Source organism: Lithobates pipiens, unplaced genomic scaffold (genome assembly GCF_037356315.1).
Source record: "Lithobates pipiens isolate NorthernLeopardFrog02 unplaced genomic scaffold, aLitPip1_a1.2 Scaffold_8, whole genome shotgun sequence".
Taxonomy (NCBI): domain Eukaryota; kingdom Metazoa; phylum Chordata; class Amphibia; order Anura; family Ranidae; genus Lithobates; species Lithobates pipiens.
The window spans coordinates 474,634,992-474,659,885 of NW_027507903.1; the positions used below are offsets into that span (position 1 = coordinate 474,634,992).

Consider the following 24,894-nt stretch of genomic DNA (forward strand, 5'->3'; position numbering starts at 1 on the left):
ACATTGTATATAAAAAAATCTTAGTAACTTATCATTATCAGTCCCTTAATCACCCGTCTCCGCTCAACACTTGAATGAATAGGAAGTGTCCTGTGGCTTCCTGTTCCTTTACAAAATGAAGTTTAGTAAACACAATTTACTATGCTTCAGTGATGAATACACACAGGAGTGATTGGTACCGATCCCTCACTGTGTTCATCCAGGAAAGGAAGGGGCCAGTAAGTGACACCCCCGTGTGCCTATAGCAGCTGTTGGCAGGTGAAGAGGGCAGCCGGAAGTACTGCGGGGAAAAGGGGCTTACAAGGGGGACCGGGCAGCAGATGGAAGGGGCACATGTGCTAGAACCAATCCCCTTGCAGTGCACCAGGAGGGAAGGAGTGGAGGAGAAGCTGGTAGCGTTGCAGTGGGAGACAGAAGATGATCATTGTCTGCAATAAGATGTTACAGCCGTCCTTCCTGCTCAGCAGGTGCCTGGGTCCCCCTTTTGAACTGATAGGGCCCAGCCCCAGTACCGGAGGGCTGGCTGTACTGCCTTATCAGCAGCCCTGGATGCTGGTGCAGATTGTTGCAGTCCCAGAAATTTTTGTAATGAGTTACAAGGACAGACAAAGGTCTACCAATTCATCAAAAGTATAAAAAGGACAAAATGGTATTCAGCAGGTGAGGAATATGAACCGTTTAACACAAGAAACAAAATTACACAGGTGTATAAATTATATGGCCAAGCATCTATGGACACCTGACCATCGCATCTACACTGTATGGCCATAAGTAAATGGACACCTCCTAGTGATACATTTCAGGGATTTCCAGAGAAGGGTACTGTTAATGGTACAACATACAAAGACATTTTAGACAATTGTGCATATCCAATCTTGTGGTAACAGTTTGGGGAGGGTCCTTTCCCATTCCAGTATGACAATGCCTCTGTGCACACACCAGCTCCATTAAGACATAGTTTGTCCAGTTTGATGTAAGGAAAGTCTGCACAGAGCCCTGACCTCAACCCTACAGAACACCTTTAGATGAACCGGAGAGCTTATTATGTCCAGGTCTTCTCATCAAACATCAATACCTGACCTCACAAATTGACACACATTCCCCACATATGTCAAAATATTGTCCATGTCCGTCAAAAATTGAATGGCTATGGTTTAGAAACAAGATGTCCAATGAGATCATATAGTCAGGAGTCCAAAAACTTTTGGCCAGATAGTGAATTTTGAGCTATGGTGGAAAGACAGCCCTAAGAATAAGAATAAAGGAGTGGAAAAAAGAGAAACAGCGAGGGTGTGGGTGTAGTGTTGTGGTAATTTTAGGGTGGAGTCATCTAAAGTTAAAATGATTGTAAAGACTTTTTTTTTTTTTTTTTTTTTATAACAAACATGTTATACTTACCTGCTCAATGCAGTTGGTTTTGCACAGGGTGACCTAGATCTTCCTCTTCTCAGGTGCCCTTTTTTGCTGCTCCTGGGCCCCTCCCTCCTGTCGAGTGCCCCCACAGCAAGCAGCTTGCTATGGGGGCACCCGAGTTGCTGCAGCTCCATGTGTCCATTCAGATACGGAGCTGCCGTTTGGCCCTGCCCCCTCTCTCCCCTGATTGGCTAAGTGACTTTGATTGACAGCCACAGGACCCAACGGTGCCGCTGCTCTGTCTAAGCCAATCAAGAAGGAGAGTCCCGGGCGGCCGAGGGATTCGTGGACATCGCTGGACAGAGATGGGGCTCAGGTAAATATTAGGGGGTGCCAGGGTGGCTGCTACACACAGAAGGCTTTTTATCTTAATGTATAGAATGCATTAAGATAAAAAAAAAACTTCTGCCTTTAAAATGGTACTATACTGAAATTTTACCAACATTTTATTTTAAAATTCAGGCTTAATTTTATCAGAAAAATTGTATTCTGTCTATTTTGTATTCTACTTGTGCTTGGCCATGTAACCCTACTGCACAGCCAGAAAACTGACCATGCTGGAATGAATGTGCTTTCATGCCCAGCATGGTCAGTCTGAAATAGGAAAGCAGGCGGACAGGCAGGAACACTAGGTATTTCATACAAAGAAAACAATACAACAGAACAGGATAATTTTTAACACAAGTATATGGTACAACAGCCACATATCGGGAAAATTAAATGTTGGGTCATATACCATTTAAGATCCTAATGCTGAGATTTACTAACCATTACTGGTACCATAACCTAGTACCATAAAAATAACTGCCATACTTATAGTAAGCAGTGTCTTTACTGATAAAACACAAGCTACATAAAAAGTGTACTCATTATTCAAAGGTGGGTTCTAGAGATGAGTTTCAGGTATGGTATATTTGTACATAGTTTAATTGATCTAGCGTGGACAAATGTAGCTATGTATTTACCATACTTTGCTGATGCCCCTGGAAGATGAAAATCACTGAAGTAGACATCACTATTTCAGTGATCTGCACTTGCTTCTGGGTCCTGTGCTGAGAGGCTGGCCTGCTGGACCAATGTAACTATGTATAAAATATCCATTCTTGGAGTTTTTTAACCACTTAACAACCGGCCCATAGCCGATTAACGGCTTCAGGGTGGTTGTTTAACTCTGAGAGGCCCCTGGGGCGTGCACACGAGAGCATCAGTGACCGCCGTTCATCGCGGCCGTTTACCACGTGATCGCTCCGTCAAATGTCGGAGTGATCACCTGTAAACAAACTGGCATCGTGTTATGACGCCGATTCCTCCCTCCCCTCTCTGTACCGATCGGTACAGCGGAGGGGGAAGAGATCGGTGTCAGCGGTGTCGGGAAAAGAAAGCAAAACTGAATTGTTACTGTTGTTAAAAATTATAACTGGGAGTGCAGTCAGTGCAAGTATACGGGGTCCAGAGGGACACAATGCAGAAACAATCACTTTGCCCTACATGGGCAGGGTAAAAGTGTATCTTTAAAGAATGTCTACATCTCTCCCAGGATGCTTACCTTTGTACCTTACAATCAAAAGGACGGTCTATAATCTTACCTCCAGCACAAAAGCGTCCTTCTTCCCATGTGACAGATCCAGCTCAATTACTTCATCCGAACTCTCTGACTGTGATCGCAGGAGTCTTGTTCGCTGCCGCGGCTCTGGGATCGGGGATCCCACTGCCTCATCCAAAATTTCCTTGAAAAAAAAACATGAAAGCATGTAATTGTCAAAAAAACTATTTTAATTAGCTGTAGCTGTGTAAAAAGGTAGCTAGCAGTTAAAAAGAAAAAAAAAAGAAAAAAAAAAGAAAAAAAAAAAAATCAGAAATAGTCTCTATTTCTAGCTCGTTTCCAGACTCCCATTTTTTTCACGCCATGCCTTCCTCTCTGCCTCTACAGCAGCTCTCATTTTAGCAATACCTTTTTCAGTCAGTCTTATACAGTAATTGCCAGTCATATCATTAGTCACTGACAGAAAGCGCTGTTTCCTGCAGCCACCTGCAAAAGTACTGTGCAGTGTGCTGTTTGTTACATCATATTCATATAGAGTGCCCTACAGAATTAAGTCTATCAAAAGCCCTCAGCTTTCTCACACATAGTTTGGACGGGTTTTTGAGAGTGTATCCAAAGCGATGTGCGGCTGAGTGAAGTGGCGGAAGGAATATATGGAACTGGGGAAGGGAGAGCCCCTGCACGCCGCACATTCATTTAGATGTGCATCCCTGATGTCCACTGGGTGCTGCAGAATTTAGCTATGCATGTTCCTGATCAGTTTGTTGGTATACATGCTAACAGAGTGATCAGCAGATTGCATATTAACGTGGCTGTAAATCTCTATAATAAAAAATAAACAAAGCTTATCCCTCTATAGTGTGTACTAGCCTCAATCCAAGCACCAAGTGTAATTTCTGTCTCCTCTCTCTTCCCTCTGCTGCATTAGTCACTTCTGACAGGTTAACCCAACACCACAGAATCTCAGGAGATTGCCCCGCCTCTCTCCAGCACAAAGAAAGGTGATTGACAGCCTCACTTATGCACATTTCTTTAGGAGACTATGTAGAGGAGAGGTGTCCTTTCTATCTATTCAGATCACACTCGGCTCCCTGCTGTATGCTGTGCTGTGTGCGACGTCAGATTTCTGACCTGCCTGCTGGAGCTGAGAAATAGACTCTGTGTATTTTAGAAGGTTTTAGAGAAGAGAATGCCACAGATAAAAAAAAAAAGGTACAGCGTATGTGGGAAGATTTGCTTCACCTCTTTGAATCATCTAAAGCTTGTCACTTTAGTGGGTATATGTAAGTGTTTACAACCATTTTAAAGCGGTTGTATAGTTTTTGTTTTTTTACTTTTACCTACAGGTAAGCCTATAATAAGGCTTACCTGAAGGTTTAAAAATATCTCCTAAACCTGTATGGTTTAGGAGATATTCCCCTCGCAATGAGCCGCTGACTACAGCGGTGCATGCACATAGGGGATTTTAGGCTGAAAGCCCGGCAGACACCAGATCTTGCCGGAAAGAAATCTCCCGCCCGCATGCGCAGGAGTGACGATATTGCAGCTCCGGCCATTCACAGCGCCGGAGCCGCGATACCCGGAAGACACGCCGAGGGAACATGTCAGCTCCTCCGGCGTGGATCGTCAGAGATATCGGGGCCTTGTTCTAAGGTAAGTATTTCATAAAGAGCTAGTATGTGGTGCATACTAGCTTATTATGCCTTTTACCTTGCAGGTCTGAAAACATTTTTTTTTAAATTTCAGCGGGTTTACTACCGCTTTAAAGTTTGCAGCACCAGTGGCCAACAGGGATGCATATCCAAAGGGATGCTGGAGATGTGTTCTTTTATACAATGCTAGGGAAGAGCAGTAAAGTACCAGGCCAAAAGATTATGCTTACACATGGCGGGCCAACAACAGTACAGGTCAATGATTGAAATTGGTTAGACAGGAAATGAAGGTGGGCTTTTGGTAGCTACAAAATGTACATTTTGGAGATGCAAGTTTGCAGGGAATTGAGAGCCATCAATTTCAACACAGGAGAAGATTTGCTATAAGTGTAGGGAAAAAAACGTAAGACTAGTGTCTAGCTTTAAATGTTTTACACCCACATTTATGTAACAAAAATGTGGTGGGAGGTTGTGTTTCTTTTACTCTGGGTTCTGTATGTTCTTGTGTTTAATGCTCTGTCATCTTGTCTAGGAATAAAAGTCCCATACACCATACAGAAAAATAGCAGAGGCAACCATACTGAACCCTGCCGTGTCCCAGATCACATACCGGAGGGTTAATTTCATAAAGTTCTTTGTTTCTGGCAATTGTTTCATTGATCTTTTTCTGCATGTGCGAGAAGTGTTGCTCGTATGATCCATCGCTGGGTGTCTTGCCAGCAATCTGAATCCCTCCAGGGGTGGGTAAAGCACTCAGGTAGACCCCTGTAGCAGACTAAAAATAACAAGATTTAAAAATACAATATTATAGAGAACCTTACATAATAAAGAGACACAAGGGTTCACAAGGTGCTAAGCATACCATGACCTTACCAAAATGCCTCCTTTATGCACACAGAGATTCCTAAACCCAGTGTGTACTTTTCATGAAAAATGTGAATAAGCCTCTCAACCCTATATTAGGATGTGCACACACCTTAATAAGTTGCTGAGGTGCCTTTATGGCACCGTGAGATGCAGAGGGCTGGCCTGGGGCCTGACCAGAAGCAAAGTCGTTTTTTGCATAATGTGTGCACGGTCTAGGGGTTCCCAGGATGCATATGGGAAAAATTCTGTAGAATATACTGACAGGTTCATGTATAAATTCAGTTATCCTCAATATCAACAAATAATCTGAAAACTCTCTGATTTTCTAAAATGTTGCCACAGTTTAGGATTGGAATCCTAACACAGATGGAAAAAAAATGACAACCGTGTGTGATACACAGTCATTGGTAAATTAAGTATTTGATCAGGGACAAAATTAAATATTGAAAGTCTGATAACATTTGTCCTTGTACAATTAACAAGCAAAATAAACAGATTAGGGAAGATGTATGGAGGTATCAGAGCTGGACTTTGTTTATAGAGGGCCCCCTAAAACACACAAATATTAAAGTGTTTGGAAAGGTTTGTTTTTAAATTAAAAAAACAAAACAAAAACAAACATGTTATTGTTGGATTTTGCACAGCACAGCCCTGAACATCTTCTGGGGTGTGCTTCCAGCTGCTCCTCTTCATCGGGTGCCCCCATGGAGAGCCGCTTTCCATGGGGGCACCCTTGCGGGCTTGCTCCCGAGTCCTGCTGCTGCGTCCATTGACAGACAGCGGGACTCGACCCCGCCCCGTCACTGGATTTGATTGGTGCAAAATGAAGACAGGAAAAAGAGAAATTGGTCCTGCGCTGGTGAAGGCGTTGTTATTGTGAAGTTGTAGTACTATTTTAAACAATAAGACTGGAGAAAATTATCGTGCATGTCCCGTTGCCTAGACTGACCAGGGGTGGTCTGGAGAAAACTATGTAGGAGAAATGGATGGAAGGCGCATGTTCAACCGCTTGTATCAAATTCATAGTTTATTCATGTATAGTGGAATACATACATTAAAATACACACACACACACACATATATATATATATATATAAATATATATATATATATATATATATATATATATATATATATATATATATATATATATATATATATATATATATATATATACACACACACACACACACACACACACACACACACATCTATCATATATATTAAAAACTACGTGACATAGGAAATAGGTTACAAAATAAGCACTTCAAAGTTAAAAATAGGACATGCCCATGCAAGGGCAAGAGATTAAAATTTGGCTGATGCCTTTCGAGAGCTTTAAGGATAGGAACAAAGTCTGTGTGAACCGGTAGATCAAACAAGGGAACATGGAAAGGGGATAGCTAGTTGAGGGGTATATCAAATGATGAATGAATGATTCTCTTTAGCTCTGTTCCAGTCCACACTGCAGTGCTCTATAGAGAAAAAACGAGAAATACTTCTCTTAATTTGGGTCTGTCGGATGTACCTGAATAAAAGTAAATAGAGATAATAATAATAATGGCAAAAGGGTAGAAATGGTCACTGTAATGTCTAGTACTATGAAAAATATCGGTTAAGAATGATGTATACAAATCTGATAATAGAGATAAAATGATATGTTAATACCTGGACAAATACAAAAAGGGGAGAGAGGGAATGAAATGGACTGCTTATGCAAGTGATTTTGATGATTCATGATAGGCATAATTGGGAATGGATGGCACTAGAGTACTAATAGATATAGAGGTGGTGGTGGTTCAAAAAGGGGGGGTGGGGGTGGGGTTGGAGTGAAGGTGTAGATATTATCATGATAAAGAGTTATATTTAGCCTAAAGGGGCAGGAATTAATGGTGCGAAAATGGTTTGTGTGTATGCTGGTTTTAGTCATACATCTAGATTACCCCGTGGACTTCCAAATCTTCATTCATTCCAGCAGGGGCCAAAGAACCGAGAGTGAAAATCCAGAATGATTCTCGTCTACACTCTCTGGAAACTTCTCCCCATATCATCACCTTTTTTGATGGCTTCAATGCCAAACACTTTTAGACCTGTTGGGTCTCCATTGTGACACTCTTTGAAGTGCCTGGGTACTGAATAATTGTATCTGTTCTTGATTTTCTTAGATTGATCGTACATACTGCCATTGATGATACAGCATTTATGCTCACTGAATCTTGTCCTCAATGGACGTATTGTGTGCCCAACAAAGTAAGCCACAGGGACATACTATACCATAGACCAGGTAAGAAGTACCACAGTTGATGAACTGGCCGATATTGTGGCCATCAGACTCTATGACTTCCTTTTTGCGGTGTGACATGAAAGCACAAGTTCCCGTTTCTAACTCCACATTTATAATTTCCTTTTTGGTCAAAGACTGTTGTCCAGGGACCAGTGGTGGTCCTTGTTTAGTTCGGAGCTTTCCGTACTCTGCTTGGTGCTATCAGACTTCTAAGGTCTCTTGATTTTCGAAAAACACATCTTCAGGTCTAGATGGCAAGATAGGATTGAGGATGGGATCTTGTTTGAGAATGTTCCAATTCCTCTGAATTACTCTCTGGATAGCAAATGCTTTTGTATTATATTGTGCTCTGAATCTAATAGAAGTAGAGCGATCTTTGTCAGCAATCCATTTGTTAGCCCCAGTTGTATTGACCTCCATTGCCAGACTGGCTGAGGGATTTTCGTCATACGGAGTCCAGTATTTTAAAAAAGCTTGTTCGATTTGATCTTCTTTGTAGCCCTTCTCTAGGAATTTATTTTTAAGGATGGACCCTTGAATTTCATAATCTCCTTTTTTGGTGCTAGTTCTCTTCAGCCTGTCCATAAGGGATGTTTTGGATCCATTTTGGGTGATGATGGCTTTTTGCATGGAGGTACGAGTTCTCCGAGCTAGGTTTGAAGTGAGTTTTAGACAGGATCATGCCTTCGTCAATTTGCAAATCGAGATCTAGAAAGACGAGTGATGTGTCATCAACCACATGGGTAAAAGAGATGCCAAACGGGTTCGAATTACAATATTTGAGGAATTTGTTTAGATCCGTGTTAGATGACATTCTGATCATTTGGAATGGATCTATGTATCTAGTGTAGAGTGCAAGCTGAGCCTTAAAGGGGTTGTTGGCCCAAATGGACTTGTCTTTCCAGAAACCCATAAAGAGGTTTGCGTAACTAGGAGCAAATCTAGCTCCCATAGCTGTCCCTCGTTTGTCTAAATTACTCACACACAAAAGAAAAATAATTGTGGTTGAGACAAAATTCAATAGAATTGAGAAGAAATTTAGTTTGTAAGGGATGTATGGTACTCTTAGATAAAAAGTCCACTGCTTCTATGCCATATTTGTGTTCAATAGAAGTAGAAAGTGATGAGACATCCAAGGAGAGCCATTTTAAATATGGTTGCCACAAGAAGGATGAAAGAATTTCAAGCACATGTCCAGAATCCTTGACAAAAGGAAGGACGTGGTCGATATAGCATCCTAAATTGCTTGTTAGGCTGTCTATTCCAGCGATGATAGGTCTACCCGGAGGATTTGTTTAATCTTTGTGGATCTTGGGGATATGGTAGAAGTGGGGGGTTAGTGGGTGTTGCTTGTTTAGGAAGAGGTATTCACTTTTTGTGTTGACTCCATTTTCTCTGGCCTGATTTAGTAGAACTTCAAGAGTGATTACAAAGGATGATAATGGATCGGATTGAAGTTTCTCGTATGTATTAATTTCGCCTAGGAGTCTCAAAGCCTCTGCCATATAGTCATCCCGATTTTGAATTACTAAACCACCACCTTTATCGACTTGCCTGATAACAATGTCATCTCTGTCTTGGAATTTCTTAAGGATTTCTTTTGGAACTTCAGAATCTTTATTTGTGACATTTAAAAATGTTGCCATTGGGGCAGCTTTTTTGACAGATCCTTTTAATCTCATCTAACTCTATCTCATAGATTTGTCCAGTGTGGATGGAAAGAAGACTTAGGTTTGAAATATGAAAAGAAAAGAAGAAAAAAAGTAGGAATGGCGCTGCCCTCTAGTTTGAGAAGAAGAAAAAAATATAACTATCAAGATGCGTTGGATTTGTAATAAACGAAAATGAAATATAAACAATAAATAAACCAATGTTGGACCCTTTGGCGGGTGTTAGTGAACTGGGTTCTATATAATCCTTTGAAAAGTGTAAATAAACTTATTTATTTCACCCAAAAATTACCTTCTTTGTTTTTTTTATTTGATGAAAGACGTCATCTGGAGTGCTCCAGATGACGCTTTGATGATGAAACACGTAGGGCGTGGCCATAGTACGTCTCCTCTCTCGTCCAGAGCGGTGAAACTCGGCTGTATTATTACTGCATGCTAAAACTCTGATAAATGCGAGTACAACCTTTAATCTAATAAATCGTGATTTTACAACATACTGCACTATGGATACTCCTCTTTCTTACATGGAATAACTGGGTGATGTGACAATAATTGTTCAAGAAGGTCCCAGGAAAGCACCAAATAGCGACACAGGGGCTTACACTGTGAAGGCGCAACTACCGTTAAAGGGGCAGGATATCTGGTGAGTGCAAAACCATCACCTGCATGGAAAAGCGCACTGGCACCTTCCCTCGGCACATCAAGAATTGACTACGGCACTTGTCACTTTCACCAAAATAACAGATTATTGTGCACAAGTTACTACTTCACGTTTGTGAACTGTATAATAATTAAGTTAATTTAAATAATTTTTTTAAACTTATACTTTATACATTTATATCAAAATTTCCTTTATATATTAGCACTGGTTTCAGATATCTAAGCTACGTGTAAACACATATATATATTTTTTTTACAGAGGGTCTAACACGCTTAACTGGTTTTATAGGGCTTTATGAATTTTTACGACACGACACTTTGTAGTTTATGGCTTATTGCTCTGAAAATTAACTAAAGTAGGTATTATGTTCACGGTGGTTAATAATATGAAGATTTCCAGGTTTATACTTCAATCACCATTTGTTGATCATTATTATAAAAATAGGCTTTGTCCACTAGGGTTTTTTCAAACCCTAATATATTATAATTCGCCTGGTAAATTAAAATATTTTTGGTTCAGCAACTTTTTATTTTTATTTTTACTTTTAGCACAGAGGGTCCAACACACATTACATTTATAATATAACTTCACAATTTTTTTTATATATGGCACATTATAAAAAATTAGAAAAACAAAGAAGGCAATTTTTGGGTGAAATAAATAAGTTTATTCACACTTTTCAAGGGTTTATATAGAACCCAGTTCACTAACACCCGCCAGAGGGTCCAACACAGCACCCTGGTGTAAGACAAATACAATGGTTTATTAAGTGTTTATATTTCATTTCCGTTTATTACAAATACAAAACATCTTGATAGTTATATTTTTTTCTTCTTAGCAAACTAGAGGGCAGCGCCATTCCTACTTTTTTCTTTTTTTTTTCAATTTTATTCTACCTATGGGTGGAAGTAATTTGTAGGGGCAGCTTCAATCTTTTTTGCATGAGTAAAATCCTGCAGAATATTTATATATCCGTAGGGCAGTACCACTTCCTTTTTCTATGTTTGAAATCTGCATGCAAGATCTGTTTATCCATAAGGGCTAACAATTCTGGTTCCATTGCCCAGTCCTCACATGCTCCCTCCTGAAATAAACTCTCAAGATTCAAGAAGTGCGATGTCCGTTTTGTACATTATTGTTGGATAGAGTATTTAGATGACCCTGATGTCTTAGAGGGTAGTTTCGGAAGAGCAAAGTACCTTTTAAGGGTAAGATTTCTCGTGTATCTATTGAGGTCCACGAAAATAGATAGAAAAGAGATTCAAGGGTTTTTTGGGGCAAAGTTGAGACCCTTACGTAGAACATTAAGTTCTGTGTCACCTTAGAAGTCTGGTAGCACCAGAGTACGGAAAGCTCCAAACCAAACAAGGACCACCACTGGTCCCTGGACAACAATCTTTGACTAAAAAGTAAATTATAAATGTGGAGTTAGAAAGTGTGGAACTTGTGCTTTCATGTCACACCGCAAAAAGGAAGTCATAGGGTCCGATGGCCTTAGCCACAATATCGGCCAGTTCATCAACTGTGGTACTTCTTACCTGGTCTATGGTATAGTATGTCCCTGTGGCTTACTTTATGTTGGGCGCACAATACGTCCATTGAGGACAAGATTCAGTGAGCATAAATGCTATATCATCAATGGCGGTGTGTACGATCAACCTAAGAAAATCAAGAACAGATACAATTATTCAGTACCCAGGCACTTCAAAGAGTGTCACAATGGAAACCCAACAGGTCTAAAAGTGTTTGGCATTGAAGCCATCAAAAAAAGGTGATGATATGGGGAGAAGTTTCCAGAGACTCTGCAGACAAGAATCATTCTGGTTTTTCACTCTCGGTTCTTAGGTCCCTGCTGGAATGAAGATTTGGAAGTCCACAGGGTAATCTAGATGTATGACTAAAAACATTTTCACACCATTACTTTCTGCCCTTTAGGCAAAATCTAACTCTTTATCGTGATCATATCTACACCTTCACTCCACCCCCCCCCCTCCCCTTTTTGAACCACCACCTCTATATCTATTAGTACTCCAGTGCCATCCATTTCCAATTATGCCTATCATGAATCGTCAAAATCACTTGCATAGGCAGTCCATTTCATTCCCTCCCTCCCCTTTTTGTATTTGTCCAGGTATTAACATATATCATTTTATCTCGATTATCAGATTTGTATACATCATTTTTAATCATTATTTTTCATAGCACTAGACATTACAGTGACCATTTCTACCCTTTTGCCATTACTATCATCATTATTATTATTATTTTCTCTATTTACTTTTATTCAGGTACATCCGACAGACCCAAATTAAAAGAGAAATATTTCTCATTTTTTCTCCATAGAGCACTGCAATGTGGACTGGCACAGAGCTAAAGAGAATCATTCATTCATCATATGATATATCTCTCAACTAGCTATCCCTTTCCATGTTGCTGTATGTTTGATCTACCGGTTCACACAGACTTTGTTCCTATCCTGAAAGCTCTGATGAAGAGGTTTTCCTCAAAACACGTCAGCCAAATTTTAATCACTTGCCCTTGCATGGGCATGTGCTATTTTTAACTTTTAAGTGCTTATTTTGTAACCTATTTCACGTAATTTTTAATATATATATATATATATATACCGTATTTATCGGGGTATAACACGCACCAGCGTATAACACGCACCCCAAGTTTAGGAGGGCATTTTAAGGAAAAAAGTTTTAGGAGGGAAGTTTAAGGGAAAAAAAACTTACATTTAAATGCCCGTCAATGCAGCCTTATCAGTGTGCATCTGCAGCCTTGTCCATCATTGCAGAATGATCAGTGTCATTTGCAGCTTGCCCACCGCTATTGGCAGCCTTGCAGAGTGTCATTTGCAGCTTGCCAGTGTCATTTCCAGCTCGCCCAGTGCCGTTTGCAGCCTTCCATGTTTAAATATCCCGCTGCCGAGACAGACCGAGCGAGCGCCGCCGAAAAATACAGAGCGGCGCCGAAAAAAAAGCCGGGCCGTCTGCTTGGCTCCGCTCGTAGTCCCGCCTCCCTGCTGTTTCTGGAGCGAGCGCTGCCGAAAAAGACCGAGCCGACTCTACTGTGTTTTCGGCTTGGCTCGGCTCGCAGTCCCGCCCAGTATGGGTGGGACTGCAAGCTGAGCTGAGCCGAGTACACAGTAGAGTCGGCTCGGTCTTTTTCGGCAGCGCTCGCAGAAAAAGCAGGGAGGCGGGACTATGAGCGGAGCCGAGCAGACGGCTCTGTCTTTTTCGGCGCCGCTCGGTATTTTTCGGCGGCGCTCGGTCTTTTTGCCTCACAGACAGTGGGGATCTGCGTATAACACGCACCCACGACTTTCCCCCGATTTTAAGGGGGGAAAAGTGCGTGTTATACGCCGATAAATACGGTACATTTTTTTTATACATGTATATATTGTGTCATGGTTATGCAATAGAATTTGTCTGCCTACCTGTCTCCATGTGTTCTTCTCTAGAGACCAGCCAACTCTTACCTGACTACTTTTATAATCCCTCCTCTAGCATGGCTCCACCCTAGCTCCTATCATATATTAACTCCTATATTAACCTGTGCATTGCAAGCCAACCCTGCTGATCAACCTTCGTGTGTTTGGCTTCCTGTTACCTGCCGTGTGCTCTTCATTTGTTTCTGTTACCGACTTTGGCGTGTCCCTGACTATCCCTGTTTGCCTGTGACCCTGACCTTTTGGCGTGTCCCCGACTATCAATGTTTGCCTGTGACCCTGAACCTTTGGCGTGAACTCTGCTGTCCTTGTCCACATGTGTCCCCGACCTTGGCCGATTCCCTTACTATCCCTATCCTCCTGTTGCCTACTGTGGGTGTGAGCTGGGGGACCCTGGGGGTCGTGACCTGGAGCCAGTTGCAGCCCAGTCCATCCTCACCACTAGAGGCTCTGGTCAACACCTGCTGGCTCTTAGACTCCGCGCAGTAGGGAATCTTACGCTCTAACCCCGGTGGGATCTGTCTTGGTTTTCCGGCGGCCCTGCCTTCCTTATCACCTTGATTCCCGTCCGCAGCAGTCAACTGTAGGGTCCACTACCTTGCGGTGCACTCCTGATCCCAATGGTGTGCATCTGTCACCTGGCCTCAAGGTGACCTGACATATTGGTATTTTAATGTATGTATTCCACTATACATGAATAAACTGTATGAATTTGATACAAGCGGTTGATCACGCGCCTTTCATCCATTTCTCCTACACTGGATTTGATGGACAGCAGTGGGAGCCAGTGGCTCCTGTTGCTATCAATCTGTCCACTGAGGAGAGAGACAGCGGCTAGGGCCACTGGGCTCATTCACATTGCTGAATCAAATTGGGCTCAGGTAAGAAAATGGGGGGGGGGGGTCTGGGGGCAGCTGCAAAGAAGGTTTTTTACTTTAATGAATAGAATGCATTAAGGTGAAAAACCTTGAGACTTTACAATTACTTTAAGGGCACTTTCACACTGTGCAGCACCGGGCGTCTGCATTTTTGCTGTGATTGAAAACTAACGGCCGAAAAAGGGTTAAAAGATTTCTTTGGACAGGGGCACTTTAAGAGCGGTGTATGCACCGCTCCTACAGCACCTCAAAGATGCTGCTTGCAGCACTTTTTTGAGCACACTGCTAGTGCACCCTTGGGCTTTCATATTGGAGTGAAAGGAGAGGCGCTTTGCAAGTGTTATTTTTAGCTCTATAGCGCCTGTTAAGCTCCTCTGTGTAAAAAGGGTCCAAGTCACACATCAGTACCGCACATTCCATTATGACATCACTGAGCATTCAATACATTTTGTTACCGATTTACAAAGCTCAATCTACAGATGCAAGCTCTGCCTCTTTATTAGTAACAGATTTCAGGGAGAACTTACTGCCAGTCCCAGAAGCATGGTCTCCCCGACAGTTATTTGTATCCTCAGACCAAAAAGAGAGTTCATTCCCTTTAGCTTGAGTTTGTTCATAAGCTGTGTGTGCAGTTCATACTCCATAAAAGGCAGAAGGTTGCTGATTGCTGTGGCATTTGCTTCCGTCTGAGCTTTTTTCTTCAGCCGACACAACCTGACCAGAAAAAAAAAAAAGTAATGTCACTAAAGCAATCACCTGATCAGGAGCTACACTGATTGTGTTTTTAGAAACATTGCTATACAAACGCAGGTACTCCGTGAGACAATGTAAAGCAGTCATACTAAACAAATTTGCGATATGTGTGGGTTGGTCCTATTAGCCACCCCCTGCCCAACATGCTTCGACTGAAAAATCTAAGGTGCTGGATAGAAAATTTTCCAGCCAAACAGCAGCTGCAATAAATCAGATTCTGCGATGGCTGCCAGAATGCGTTAGTCACAGCAGGAGATTCAGGCATCTGTGCTGTATAGTGTGGATGGGGGAATCTATTAGATTTTTCTTCTTTGTTCAACCTGTAGGCTGAATGAAAAACATCTAACAGAGTATGGTCAGCTTAAAGCCATAGATGTTTCGAATCCCGGCCGATCCATCAATCAACTTGAGTACAACCAGCATGTGGGATTTCTAGCTTGCAATTATTGCCAGCATTATAGCCACTAGCAGTCATCACAGTGTTCTCCCAACGGGGACAGATCCCCCCCCCCCCCCCCCCCGCCGCTGGGAGATTACAATGGCTTCCCAGTAAAGATTCCCCCATCAACACTGTTGCAAGGAATACAAATTGCATAATCTAAAATGAATTGAATCTCAGCCAGTTCAGCAGCCAAGATTTCAACCATCTATGGGCAAGCTGAATGTACTCAAAGTCAATCAATCGATCGACTTGGGTACAACCAGCATTCTGGATTTTCAGTATGCGAATACTGGCAGTGGCTATAGCCACTTGGAATAATCACTGTATTCTCCTGGCAGGGATGGCTCCCCTCGCCGGGAGAACATTATAGATCTGCAGGAGAGCTTCCCATATCAGCACCAACTGTGTTGATGGAGGAATCAAGCAACTTTTTTTCCTGCAAACCGTGATTGCAGGGGAAAAAAATAAATCACATCGTAGGTGAAGCTGCCCCTGCCGGAAGAACAGCAATTATTGCTAGCGATTATAACAGCATGTAAAATCCAGCAGGCTGGTTGTACCCATTTTCACACTGGACTGCATGGACTGTTGTGTAATATCATTAAGAAACCTTCAGTATTGTGGATTTTGCATGAGTACGATAACAGGGGATTATTTGAATGACATATTGGATTAATTTAATTGTAGGTATAATTAACTTTATGGTAACACAGCGTGGCACACTATTTAATTGGTTATTACACAAAACATATGGGATTGTGTTGAATGTCAGCTGCTCAATATTATTGATTAGGGACACATACAGTGGATATAAAAAGTCTACACACCCCTGTTAAAATGTCAGGTTTTTGTGATGTAAAAAAAAAAAAAAACTAGACAAAGTTAAATAATTTCAGAAATGTTTCCACCTTTAATGCGGCCTCTAAACTGTACAACTCAGTTGAGCAACAAACTGAAATCTTTTAGGTGGAGGGAAGTAAAACTAAAAAACAATATCGTTGCATAAGTATGCACACACTTAAATTAATATTTTGTTGAATCACCTTTTGATTTTATCACAGCACTCAGTCTTTTTGATCTTTTTTTCAATCTTGACTTGGCAATATTTGCCCACTCTTCTTTGCAAAAACGCTACATATCTGTCAGATTGTGAGGACATCTCCTGTGCACAACCCTCTTCATATCGCCCCTCAGATTTTCAATCAGATTCAGGTCTGGGCTCTGGCTGGCCCATTCCAAAACTTTAATCTTCTGGTGAAGCCATTCCTTTGTTGATTTGGATGCATGCTTTGGGCCATTGTCATGCTGAAAGATGAAGTTCCGATTCACGTTCAACTTTCTAGCAGAAGCCTGAAGGTTTTGTGTCAATATTGACTGGTATTTGACTAAGGCCCCTGTTCCAGCTGAAGAAAAACCACCCCAAAGCACGATGCTGCCACCACCATGCTTTAACTGTGTGTATGGTGTTCTTTTGGTGATGTGCAGTGTTTTTGCACCAACAATATTTTTGGAATTATGACCAAAAAAGTTGAACCTTGGTTTCATTAGACTATAACGCATTTTCCCACATGCTTTTGGGAGACTTCAGATGCGTTTTTGCAAAACTTAGCCAGGCTTGGATGTTTTTCTTCATAAGAAAAGTCTTCTGTCTTGCCACTCTACCCCATAGCCCAGACGTGAAGAATACGGAAGATTGTTGTCACATGTACCACACAGCCAGTACTTGCCAGATATTCCTGCAGCTCCTTTAATGTTTAAATGTTGCTATAGGCCTCTTGGCAGCCTCCCTAACTAGTTTTCTTCTCGTCTTTTCATCAATTGTAGAGGGACATCCAGTTCTTGGTAATGTCACTGTTGTGTCATATTTTCTCCACTTGATGAGGACTGTCTTCAGTGTGTTCCATGGTATATCTAATGCCTTGGAAATTATTTTGTGCTCTTCTCCTAACTGATACCGTTTAACAATGATATCCCTCTGATGCTTTGGAAAGTCTCTGCGGACCATGGCTTTGCTGTAAGAAGCAACTAAGAAAATGTCAGGAAAGACCTACTAGAACAGGCTGAACTTTTTTTAGAGTTAACCAGAGGCACTTTAAATTATGGCAAGTGTGTACTGACTCCTATTTAACATGAGTTTGAATTCTGAACACAGCTACATCCAGTTATAAGAGGGTGTGCACATTTATACAACCACATTATTTTAGTTTTTATATTTTACTCCCCCCCCCCCAAAAGATTTGTTTTTCAATTGAGTTGTACAGTGTATAGGTCACATTAAAAGGTGGAAAAAGTTCTTAAATTATTTATCTTTGTCTCAATTTTTTACATCACAGAAACCTGACCTTTTAACAGGGGTGTGTAGACTTTTTATATCCACTGTAGCAGCTCACAAGGTTTCATCACGTTGTTCAATTTATGGCTGGCTTAAGTCTATAGCCCTGTACACATGGGCAGAATGTCAGGATACATTTGCTGATTCAAAAGAAAAAAACAAAAACGTCCGACATTCTGCCTTTGTGCATGTTGGTCTGTTTGGCCGGCTTCTGTCAGACATGCATGCTGGAAAACCAGCAACCAACCGACTCCCAATCAGCATTCTCAGCCAATGGCAGAGAGTGATGGTCAGAGTGTTCTGGCGGGGGGCCATCCCCTTGTCAGAACACAACAGCTCAGCAGGGGACATGGTTAGTACAGCGGCTCCGACCAGAGCAGACAGGTTAATGTGTACCCGGCTTAAGACTTGCTCGACACACTATAAAACTATGTATTGGCTGATAACTTATTTTAACAGCTGATAAAATGGCAGTGAACACAGCAAAATAAAAGGCTCCCTCAAGAGGCTCTTCTGATCATCTGCACATTAAAAAATAATTTAAATAAGGGAAAACAAGCTCGTAAAAAAGTTGAAGACGTGCAAAATATTATACGAAAAACACTGCAGTAATAACCCAAATTATGTACTCATTAAAAATACACTGTAAAGAGAAAGTATATAGTGTATGTATAACCAAAATATTTTTCTGTGTCCTGTAGGGGAGATTTCTGTTGCCTCATTAGGATGGACATAGAGGAATTCTCCAAAGAGTGAAAGGAAATCCCCCTCTAATTTGTGACAAAACTACAAAAAAAATTCTAGCTTTAGATTTTACTCTAATTTATGACTGACCATTGCAACTTTCAGAATTATAGAGATGGATGCAAAAATCTGGCCACCCCTCGTACATCTGCATTCTGTTGATTTTGTAAAAAAGTTAAAAATCTCTGTAGATCAGAAACTTGAGTGGAAGGGAGTGTCCGTACCTGGCTTGGATCAGACAGCCTTTTCCTACTACGGGAGCATCACTGGGAAGATCTATGGTGGTGAAAAGTACATCAGGGACTTTCTGCTTGCGGCAACTGTAGCAGAAGGTGAGGTGTGCTGGAAATGGCATGTTCAGTTCATCATAGGGAATGTGACAAAACCCGCAGCCTGTTGAAGATACCTCTTCCACCCTACACAGAGAGTCAAAGTTAGTTCAAAGCAAGAAGAAAAGCACGCATTTCCTTACAGAAAGTACAACCAACATCCTCTGACATCATTCTGGAAATTTTGAATGTTGCCATTTGTGTTAAAAGATTATTGAGAAAAAGGTGAAACACACACACTGGGTCAAGCAGGCTGTGATAGGATGGGATTATAGGGTGACTTTTCTGTGCCCCTCATCCCCTCCCGGGTTAGAATTGTCGTGCTATTAGGTCATCTGTGATGTTTAAAAGGACAGTCCCATCCCACCGAGCTCCAAGAGCTTTCAAAAACTTGCAGCCTTTAATAAAAAAGGTAACAGTTATTAACAGGTTTATTGACAGGAAATATTGCGTGCATCCACTTGGTTTAGATGAGGATTAACATGAAAATTAGCTGCATGTTAGGAGGCCTGTCCCCATAAAAGTTTTTTATTATTGAAATATATATGCTTCAAATGATAAATACAGTTTGGTGCTTTTTAAGGGACGTGTACATCTATATTCAATAATTCTGAACAATCACAGAATGAAATAAAAAAGTCAGCTGCCAATGTCCAGTCTATAACAATTCACAGATCCTCCTCAAGAGTTGAAGAGGGATTGGCCTGTGCTAGCAGTGGGCTCCTAAAAGCTATTAACACTATTATGTTTAATGCACACAAAGCATATATAAACCTGGATTTAAAGTTGACCATCTAGCAACAATTAAAGTAGGGCTTATGTCATGCTTCCACCCTTACCAAAACACTGACAGATTTCTCATTTTATGGATTATAGATTTCTTTTTCCACCTTGTATACTATTGTCCTTCCACTTCCTTACTTGGCCTTTTTGCTGCCACATTACTTTCCACCACCCATAAAATTCTGCAATATTTCACAAGATGGCAATATGTAAACACAGCACATCTCTGTCTGTGAATGTGTAATATCTGGTACCACGTCATTAGGGGGCAGGCTGCAAGAACCAGGAAGAAAAAACTGTCACATATAGAACAAAGACAAGTGAATTGCAAGTGAGGAAGACAACACTGGGTCTGCTGGTCTTGTAAGTATATTTTTCCAGCATAAAAAAAAAACCCATACAGACAAGGTAGCTGGCACTGGTATTTTCACTAGAAGGTTGATGTTCCTTTTTGGAGCTTAATTTATCAAATGCGGCCACAGTGTGGAGACACTCTGTGATAGGAGAGCTGGGTCACATGATTTACATGTGACTCAGTTTGCCTCTTTCAAGTAATTTTTTGTCTATTCAGTGAATGAATCAGGAATTTTCTTGCTTCAGGACTCCTCTAAGAACATTTGCAAATCACAGCTGTGCTGTATAAATATGCATTACAAAATATATGCAGAATATATCAGTATTTAGCAGGCTATACAGCTGCTTTATAACTGTAAATATGCACAGTAAATTTAGCTGTCAGCCTGGAATCCAAGTGAGTTTTTTTTTTTACATAACTCTTAATGTTGCAAGAAACTTAATCTTAGATTCCCTTTAAGCTCACATGATGTGATAAGCACATAGGCTAACCAGCACCTGCCTTTGAAAAGACTGATATTTGAGTCTGGGACTGCCCCTTTAAACGCTGCGCATGATCGGGTTGTATTGAGGCATTACCTCTGCCGGTGTTAGTGACACAAGGAGTGAAGTGCCCCGGCCGCAATCCACCCTACCTACCCTATACGAAGAGCACTATCCTTGCTTTGTAGGAAATAATCAAAGTCTGCCTTGTCTGACCCTATAAAGAAGCCAGGTTGGGCGGACAACCTTTGTTCCAAACAGCATTCGCTGGCTGAGTCCTGTAGGAAGCGGGGGTTCAGGACAGTGGCAGTACCCGAGGCCGAAAGAATGCAGACTTCCTCACTGTGAAGAGAGAGAAGGGAACAGAATAAAACAACAACCTAGGGGTTGGATAAGTGCATTTCAAACATAAAAGACAACCTTTGGCCAGTTATGGCTTCATGAAAAAATTATCTTAAATTAGAAGGTATTTACATGTACCATTTCTTCCTATATTTTAGAAATAAGGCCTCCTGCACACTCTGCTTAAAAAAAATATATATATGCATTTACAGGCATATTAAAAGCAAAGCATTTACAGGCCGAAAAAACCCCCCATCAAAAGTCCATTCAGGAGAAGACTAAAGAGCAGGAAAAAAAACATTTGACAGGCCTACGCACATGTAAATTCACCTAAACGGACTTAGGCGCATTTGAGCATTACTGCTTAAACGCCTATGAAATATGCGGCTTTAGGTGAGTTTTTTAGGTATCTTTTTTCATGCCTGGAGAAAAGGCGTTTAGAGGGGATAAACAAATACCCTGTCTGCATGAGGCCTAAGTGGATACTTCCTCATTTCAGGGCAAACCAAGATTAAGCCATGCAAATAATTGTTTTTCGTTCCTATATCCAGATGCACATACAGCTGTTTCAGGCATTTGGCAATCATTGGTGCAGTGTATGTAAAATCATGACTTCTACGGAGCGTAGTATGAAATTCAACATAATCACCCTAACAGCAAGGCAACTCACAAAATGACACTAAACTCTAGTTTAAACAAACCATTCCGCAATTTCCTTTTTTTTTTTTTGCTGCTTTGATGCAATTTCCTGTTAGAGGTTGTCTACACTTCACCATGGTTTCTCCATACTGTATGTAGGAACATAGCAACCTTCTCTTGCTCGCTCCTGACATGGACTAGGGACTATGGTATGTGTAGTGTACAGAGCAGTTCACATGACTGCAACTAACATGCACTGCAGGTTCGGAACAAAGTCTAGGGAAAATGAAGGCGTTCTGGAGCTCATGGAGGATGTTACAAGGAGGCAGACAAACACACAATTTCATTAAATGGATTACATGGCCATTAATTAGTGGATGTGAATGGTTTATTTTTTGATTAGAAGGATACTGTTTAGTGTCACTTTAAAAATAAGATTTTTTTTAAACTTTAATTTACCCAGAAGTCTTTTATCCTTAAAGGATTCACATTTGTTTGATTATATGAGCACAAGAACCTGATAAAACTGCTGAGATACAGGTTCCTGGCAGAATGAACTGTGTTATGTTACCCCGATTATGATTTACTCACCAAATACTGGTGGATTCACTGTATCCAACAACAGCATGGCAGCCCAGGGCCTTGGCGTGAGATTTTATCTCCTGTCGAATTTCAGCCCACCAGGCATCTCTGGTTTCTGGCTCATCTGGAGGAAGAGAAATGAGAAGCTAATTGACACTGAGGAGCAGTTACCCTCTAAGCATTTACATGTAGAGCCTGTAATAATTCTATGTTGTGCCCCAGAACATCTTAACTATGTAATATTTATACTGAATCGTAATTGAAGAGTGGGTACTAAAAACAGTAAAAGTTGTATGGCCACGCTCAAGAGGAAATGCCAAATTTCTGATCTTATCCAAGTCAGTCCAAGGTATGGGAAAACATTTTAAATTATTAGGAATTGCTTTGCCTTTACATACACTATATGACCAACATTAGGTGCAACCCCCTCCCCCTCCAAATGGCTGCTTTCAAGTATTTTCAGTGACAAGTAATGTTAATACTACAGCATTCAAAGACATTGTAGATAATTTTGTTCTTCCAAACTTGTGTTAATAGTCTGAAGAAGGCCCTTTTTTGTTCCTGCATGATCCCTGTGCACAAAGTCCATGGAGTTTGGTGTGGAGAAACTCAAGTGGGCCTCAGCCTCAACCCTGACACAACAAGGGCTCATGCACACTGCAGCTCAAAAAAAAGCTGTCTTTTTAGGCATCTGAGCTTTTATTTTAGCTTAATGCTTGTATTTTTTGGGTTATTTTCCACATGTTATTGTGCTTCTTTAACCACTACAATACAGGGCCCTTTCGCTCCCTTCCTTCCCAGACTAATTTTCAGCTTTCAGCGCTCTCTCACTTTCAATGACAATGGTGCGGTCATGCTACACTGTATCCAAATGAAATTTTTATCATTTTGTTTGCACAAATAGAGCTTTATTTTGGTGGTATTTATTCACGACTCCGTTTTTTATTTTTTTTTGCGATATAATCAAAAAAGAGCAGAAATTTGGAAAAAAAAATATATTTTCTTCTTTCTATTTTAAAAGAAATCCAATAAAATCGAATTTTGTCATAAATTTAATCCAAAATGTATTCTGCTACATGTTTTTGGTAAAAAAAAAATTCAGTTAAGTGTATAATAATTGGTTTGTGTGATCACGGACATATGTACGCAAATGATCATGTACAGATGTGTGCAGATAATCATTGGGACATGTGATTTTAGTGGGACATATGTGGGTGATCACTGAGTAAAAAAGCTGTAAAAAACAGCTCATACTCACTGATCACCAGCCGGCTGCAGTGATCCACTCTCCTCTGCGACGACTTCTGTGTGAGGAAAGGAATGCCAATTGCCTAGCAACCGGCTGTTTGTTTACATCACATGACAGCTGTGATTGGACACGCATGTCATGTGATCAGGAGGGCCAATCATAGAGCCCTCCTGCCGATCCGAGATGCGCCGTGTCCGAGTGACACCAGCGCATCGGGATCATGCCGCTGCACGGGCACGCGATCCCCATCCTTCTGAAGGATGTTCCTGAACGTCCAGTCAGGAGAGAGCTCCCAGTAGTTAAACTCTTTTCAGTATAAGCATTTTTTTTTTTTTCACAAAACCTCCCCTTAGCTAATTTTTCCTATTTTTTTTTTATGTTTTCAAGCGTCCTTGTGCTTTTTTATGGTCTTTTCACGCATTTTTGGGCACTTAGGCGTTTTTTTTCTGAACAAAAGCTCCTCTCAAAAACAGGAGTTTGGTGGGGTTTTTTCTGTCTTTAAACGCCTGAAAAAGCCAAAGTGTGCATGGACACATTGGCTAACATAGAGGGGAGTGTCCAGGCAGAAAAAAATAAGAGCTCAAAAGCCTGTAGGAGCAGCTTCTTTGAGCTGCAGTGTGCATGAGCCCTTACAGTAAGATTGAAACTCCTATTGCTAGCCAGGTTTCTTATCCAATAGCAGTGCCTGCCTCACAAGTGTGTGTCTCCATATTTATAGTCATTGTTTTTCAATGGGGTTTCCAATAAGATCTAATTGGTGTGATGGTAATGGGTACACAAACTTTTAGCTATAAAGTATCATTTTGTGTTTTAGACACACAGCACTTGGTGCCTGCAGCTGGGGAAGATGTCAACTTACCGACGAGAGGTTTTGGATTAGAAATTCACATTTTTTCTAGTACAGAATAATACAGTAATTTTTAATTTAGCTAATGTTACAATTTCTTTACTATATACTGGTGAGGTGGATATTCAGCAGCTAGATTTTGCCGATTTTATTGTTTAAAAATGGCACAGTTTCTGTTGTTTTTGCAGCTCTTTAATACCTTTCCACTGTTCCTTGAAAATGTAATAAATGTGAATTTATTTTAATATTGGAGAAATATAAACAGCTTCAAAAATATTGCATGCGAGAAATAGGTAGTCTACCCCCACCGACTGTGAAAATGACAGACGCCTGGCCCTCATAATGGCTTTAAGACTTTGAGTCTTGGGCCCTGGAACATGTCTGCAATCAGACATAGAGCATGCTTGCTCTTGTTAAAAGGGACCCCGTCACCTTGTCCATTCTGCGAAAAGTGATATTGATGTGTAAAGCAACCCCAACAACCTTATACTTAAATCTCCAGTGGTCCCACACTGCTCTTGCTTCTTTGGCCATCCTTGTAAGTTATACTGTACTTCTGGGTCTGGGGAGCTTGTGACCTCCTTCCTGATGTA

General features: G+C 41.0%; 1 protein-coding gene across 10 annotated transcripts in view; it reads right to left on the reverse strand.

Moving 5' to 3' along the window:
* Positions 1 to 24,894, reverse strand: part of C2CD5 (C2 calcium dependent domain containing 5) — a 159,735-nt gene that overhangs the window by 44,815 nt on the left and 90,026 nt on the right. For 5 of the 10 annotated variants that reach the window (XM_077468712.1, XM_077468710.1, XM_077468707.1 and 2 more), the window contains 6 exons: positions 22,215 to 22,329; positions 20,799 to 20,984; positions 18,918 to 19,109; positions 14,950 to 15,136; positions 5,219 to 5,383; positions 3,000 to 3,140 (listed from right to left, as the gene is read on the reverse strand). In XM_077468712.1, the coding sequence (XP_077324838.1) occupies positions 3,000 to 3,140; positions 5,219 to 5,383; positions 14,950 to 15,136; positions 18,918 to 19,109; positions 20,799 to 20,984; positions 22,215 to 22,329 (986 nt within the window). The remainder of the gene's footprint in view (positions 1 to 2,999; positions 3,141 to 5,218; positions 5,384 to 14,949; positions 15,137 to 18,917; positions 19,110 to 20,798; positions 20,985 to 22,214; positions 22,330 to 24,894) is intronic. The other 5 variants (XM_077468716.1, XM_077468714.1, XM_077468709.1 and 2 more) reach the window with 2 other exon arrangements.